This window comes from Xyrauchen texanus, chromosome 26 (assembly GCF_025860055.1).
Source record: "Xyrauchen texanus isolate HMW12.3.18 chromosome 26, RBS_HiC_50CHRs, whole genome shotgun sequence".
NCBI classification, from domain to species: Eukaryota; Metazoa; Chordata; class Actinopteri; order Cypriniformes; family Catostomidae; genus Xyrauchen; species Xyrauchen texanus.
In genome coordinates this window covers 33,062,503-33,066,862 of record NC_068301.1, presented here as the reverse complement: position 1 = coordinate 33,066,862, position 4,360 = coordinate 33,062,503, and the positions used below count along the sequence as shown (strand labels likewise).

General features: G+C 37.5%; 1 protein-coding gene across 1 annotated transcript; it reads right to left on the bottom strand.

Annotated features, from left to right (window-relative positions):
• Positions 1–1,316: 1,316 nt before the first annotated feature.
• LOC127620148 (ras-related and estrogen-regulated growth inhibitor-like protein) lies at positions 1,317–3,414 on the bottom strand. Its single transcript, XM_052093261.1, has 4 exons — positions 3,256–3,414; positions 3,070–3,123; positions 2,888–2,964; positions 1,317–2,799 (listed from the first exon to the last, which is right to left on the bottom strand). Exons 1-4 carry the CDS (start codon positions 3,368–3,370, stop codon positions 2,383–2,385), a joined length of 663 nt encoding a protein of 220 aa, XP_051949221.1. The 5' UTR covers positions 3,371–3,414; the 3' UTR covers positions 1,317–2,382.
• Between the last annotated feature and the right edge of the window lie 946 nt (positions 3,415–4,360).

The following is a 4,360-nucleotide window of genomic DNA, read 5'->3' as shown; positions in this document are numbered from 1 at the left end:
AAATCTTATTTTTTATAATAATTTTTGTATTGTTTTCCTGTAAAACTATCTAAAAATACTTTTAAAATGTAAACCTTTGATTGATTTGTTTTAGAAACAACACTGCAAAAAATATTCAGGTTTTTCAGAGAATGTATTTTTAACATGTGTATTTTGTCTTACTGTACTGACAGAGATTTATAGTCAAAACAAGTGAAAAAAATCTATTAGTGCTGAAGAAGTAATCCAAAGTATTTAGAATACATTACTGACCTTGAGTAATCTAATGGAAAATTAAATTCTACAGCATGTATTCTGTAATCTGTAGTGGATTACATTTCAATAGTAACCTCTATTGAATACTGCAACAGTCTTGCTTTCCAAAATAAAGGCCTTTAAAATGAAATAACTCAAGTAGAAATAACTATACTTTTATTTTAGCAATGTCATAGTCTGGGTGCCAGCCTTTTCAGATTTAGACAGTTGGGTTGCTCTCTGCTAAAAAGTCTAAAAATGCAATTCTATATATTTGTATACATGTTAATTGACTTTCAATCACAATGTAGGATATTTGCTTGCTTACTTTGAAATAGATACCAAAATATCTGCTCTCCATGCGAAGGTTTGAAATAATGTGGGTTTGTTGTTACTGCATAGAGGCAGAGCTTATTTAGCAGAGATGGGCCACTTCTATTAAAAAATGAATGGGAAAAACTGGAACGCCAAATGACAGTCAACAGATGTAGAAAGAAAGTCTTGCCTTACAGGTAAAAGAGCCAATAAACTTTTAGATACAGACATCGCCTGTCAATCAACTCAATGCATGCATTAGCAATACAAGCCTAGAATTATTATAATTTTTTTTTTTTTTGCTTATTCACAATTTATTATACCAGTGTTGTCAGATTTTACTACTGATTTGAAATATGTTATTATCTTAAAAACCAACCATTTTTGAGATTTTGGTCTTTTTCCATTCAAGTAGATAGGAGCTGCACTGGCATGACTGGAAATAGTTTCCTGAGAGTGTTCCAAAGATGGCCGACAGTGGACTTGCTAGAGAGAATTTGATAAAGGGCCGAAACACTGTCCAGCACCAGAATCTTGAATTAAGTATTAACAATGCAATTGAGATATTTGTGACTAAAACCTGATCTGTAACCTGGGAGCAACCATGCAAAGCCCAATTCTGAGACATGGGCAAATTTCAGATCCTATATGGCTTAATTTCTGCTATTATGCTTAAAAGGTAAGATATTTTGTTATATGACACGTGCACTAAAAGTGTAATTGAACTGTTACTACCTCAAAATGCAACAGAGATATTCCAGTTCGCTCAAATAATCATGTTTTATTATAAAACAATTTTATCATAGGCCTCTGCAATAACAACATATCAAACAATCTGTATTTGGCAGTTATAAACAGGAAGTATCACAGGACTTTTAAAATACATTATTTTCAGCAAAGTTGTGGATAAACAGGGTGAAAGTGGACCTAATTTTGAGATGCAACACAGTTACTAATCACATTACTTCAATATACATGATTGTAGACAAAGATTTTCAACTTTGAGCATTTCATGTGACCTGTATGGAACAATTACACAAAACAGTGAGAACAGTCTCAACAATTTCACTAAGTCTCAATGGTTGCATAGACAAATGGGGCTTATAAGGAATTTTCTATCCAACAATTGCACACCAGCTACAGTGAAATAATAGTATAGCCTACATGAATTTACAGTTTACAACATATTTTGAAAAACTGGGTGTGAGCACTGATACGAAGTTTTGTCCTTATGTGAATTCACCTAATTTGAACATTCTTAGAACATTCAAAGTATAAGGGTCTGTTCATACAAGACGCATTAAAACAGTTAGACTGAACACAACTGAAAGGAAAAGAATGCAGGGGTCTTGAGAAGGCTATTTCAAAGTGAATCTACAGGACATAACCCCTAATAAATGCAATCCTCATGGTGACATATGCTGGAAAAAAAAAAGATGTGATGCAATGGTCAAAAGACCGTCTGACGCATGTTTGCTACATAGATCAACAATTTAAAAAACAGCGCAGATAGGACGCAAGAACCGACTTGTCTGTTTACATGCATTCAAAAACATTGGAAAGCGCACTGAGATGGAATAGAATTCACCAGAAAACGGCATCTCAAAATTCGATGCTCATGACGCAAGGCGCGATACCACGGCGAAGAGGTCAGTCTGACGTATGTGTAGATCGCAGATTGAATGCAAGGACGCCTCCTGTATGAACAGCCCCCTAAGATTGTCAACTTGCAAAATCCAGTTGAGGTCACTAATCAAGTCTTTTGTTCCAATATGGATTTATTAAAAGGTTTAACCCTGAATCTTCCTCTGCTTTGAGAGGGGGAATATGAACTTATTCAGTCCGCTTCCTTCCAAAAACCGCCGACATGCTCCTCACGATACCCTTGAACCCCGCGGTGCCCTTCTTGAGCGCCCGCGCCTCTCGGATGAGTTCAAACAGTTCGTGAAACACCATCAACACACCGTGGTACGTCTCAGCAGCGGAGACCTCAAAAAACCCGCAGTCCGCCGAGAGCGCCAGCAGCCGACCCTCCTCACTGGACACCGTGCGCCGGTGCTGGAGGTCTCTTTTATTCCCCACGATAATAATCGGAGCTGTACTGGCTGGTTTCTGCTTGGCCTGCCGTATGCGCTGGACTTGTTGACGCACCACATTGAAGCTTGCGCGGTCACAGATGCTGTAAACAAGGATATAGCCGTCCGCCCATTGCAGCTGTCTTTCACTGACGCATCCTATTTCCTCTCCATTCTGAGACAAGAGATTTACGCATTACTTCCATGCAAAACACTCACGGTTTCAACCATTTGTAAATTTTTGAATGTGCAATAAATATTACCTGCGGGCAAAGCGAGTCCCAAATGTTGAAACAAATATCACGACCGTCGATCTTGTCAGAATGGCTGTATATTGACTCTGTGGATGCGAAGAAAATGTGTTAAGCAAAGTGAGGGCTATTTTTTTTTTGGTGCAAATTACAGTGGAGAACAAGTAGGCCTATCCAATCTATTATTAGCCTACCTATATCTCCATATTCTCCTATAAACCGCCTGGTCAGGAAGCGCACGGTGAGAGCTGTGGGGGAAAAAAAAGGTTGTTAGTGGTCTGCTTCGAACTGATATCAAATGAATACTGTAAATGTAAACTAGGCTACAACATGCATATTTATAAAAGTAATGATATTAGACAGGCTGTTGCAGAACTCACCAGACTTTCCAACGTTCTCAGCTCCAAGTAATAAAATATTGGCCTCCACTTTCTGCTGATTGCCCTCCATGCTTTTGCTGCTATAGCGAATGCGTGTTTTCACTTGAACAACCATTGGTGAGTTGTTAAGGCTGTTGATGGAGTCCTCACAGTGTGCAGGTGTTGGATATAGAGACGCGCTCTCGGGAGCGTGTTTAAATATCCATGATATATGTGTGTGGGCGGGGCGTCTCCGTCTCTGACCAATCAGACTGAAGAGCCTCTGTTTTGCGCTTTATTTCAGATTACCACAATTAATCTCAACCCACACGACAATATTATGTGACAGTTTGTAGGATATTTACATAATACATTCAAAAATGTTGTTATATATATATATATTTAAATGTTGAACAAATAAATATATTTTTTTGTCAAATGTGAGTCTTGGATGAGTTAGACAGCAAGTTTCCTAGAGGCTAAATCACGAATTTATCAATAGTTTAGTAAATCAATAGAGTTTAGTTCTAATTCTATTTTATTAAAAAGCAATTGGGCATCTTGCTTTGGGTTCAACACATATGAGTAACATATGAGTAGCTAACTTTTCTATTTTATTAGGGCTCTTGCCAAGACATGACACCGATTCGACTTAGTAAAGTACGGCGATGAATTGCAAATGATTCTAAATGAGAAGTTGTCTTTAGCAACTAATTGTAGTACATTAGCAATACAACACGGGCCCATACAGATCTTCTCCATCTGCCTAACGATTTTTCATAACAATACTAGAACAGAATTATCCATTTGTCTTGAGGAGTGCTCCATTCTTTTCAAATGAAACTTTAGATGCAAAGAGCGATTCCATTTTTGGATGAGATTTGCATGAAATGACAACTTTCTTAAACACTCAGAAATGCGGGACACGAGATCCTATACTTTAATTCCTAATATTGTTTTTTGAGCGCCTTATAAAAAAAAAAAATGCACAAACTCGTCCATTTATTTGTACTGATTGACACATACTATATGTATTAATAAAGAGCGACCACTCTGGATAATTAAGCTGCTGTTGTGAGGAGAAATACTTGAGGCGCCATCCATCCATCCATCCATCCATCCATCC

What these genes read in the sequence shown, in the direction of transcription:
- LOC127620148 (XM_052093261.1), bottom strand. Translation starts at nt 3,370, where the DNA reads ATGGTTGTTCAAGTGAAAACACGCATTCGCTATAGCAGCAAAAGCATG. An exon ending in AGGAGAATATGGAGATATAG is followed by an intron (nt 2,965 to 3,069) that starts GTAGGCTAATAA and finishes TCGCATCCACAG; the next exon opens with AGTCAATATACAGCCATTCT. An exon ending in GGGACTCGCTTTGCCCGCAG is followed by an intron (nt 2,800 to 2,887) that starts GTAATATTTATT and finishes CTCTTGTCTCAG; the next exon opens with AATGGAGAGGAAATAGGATG.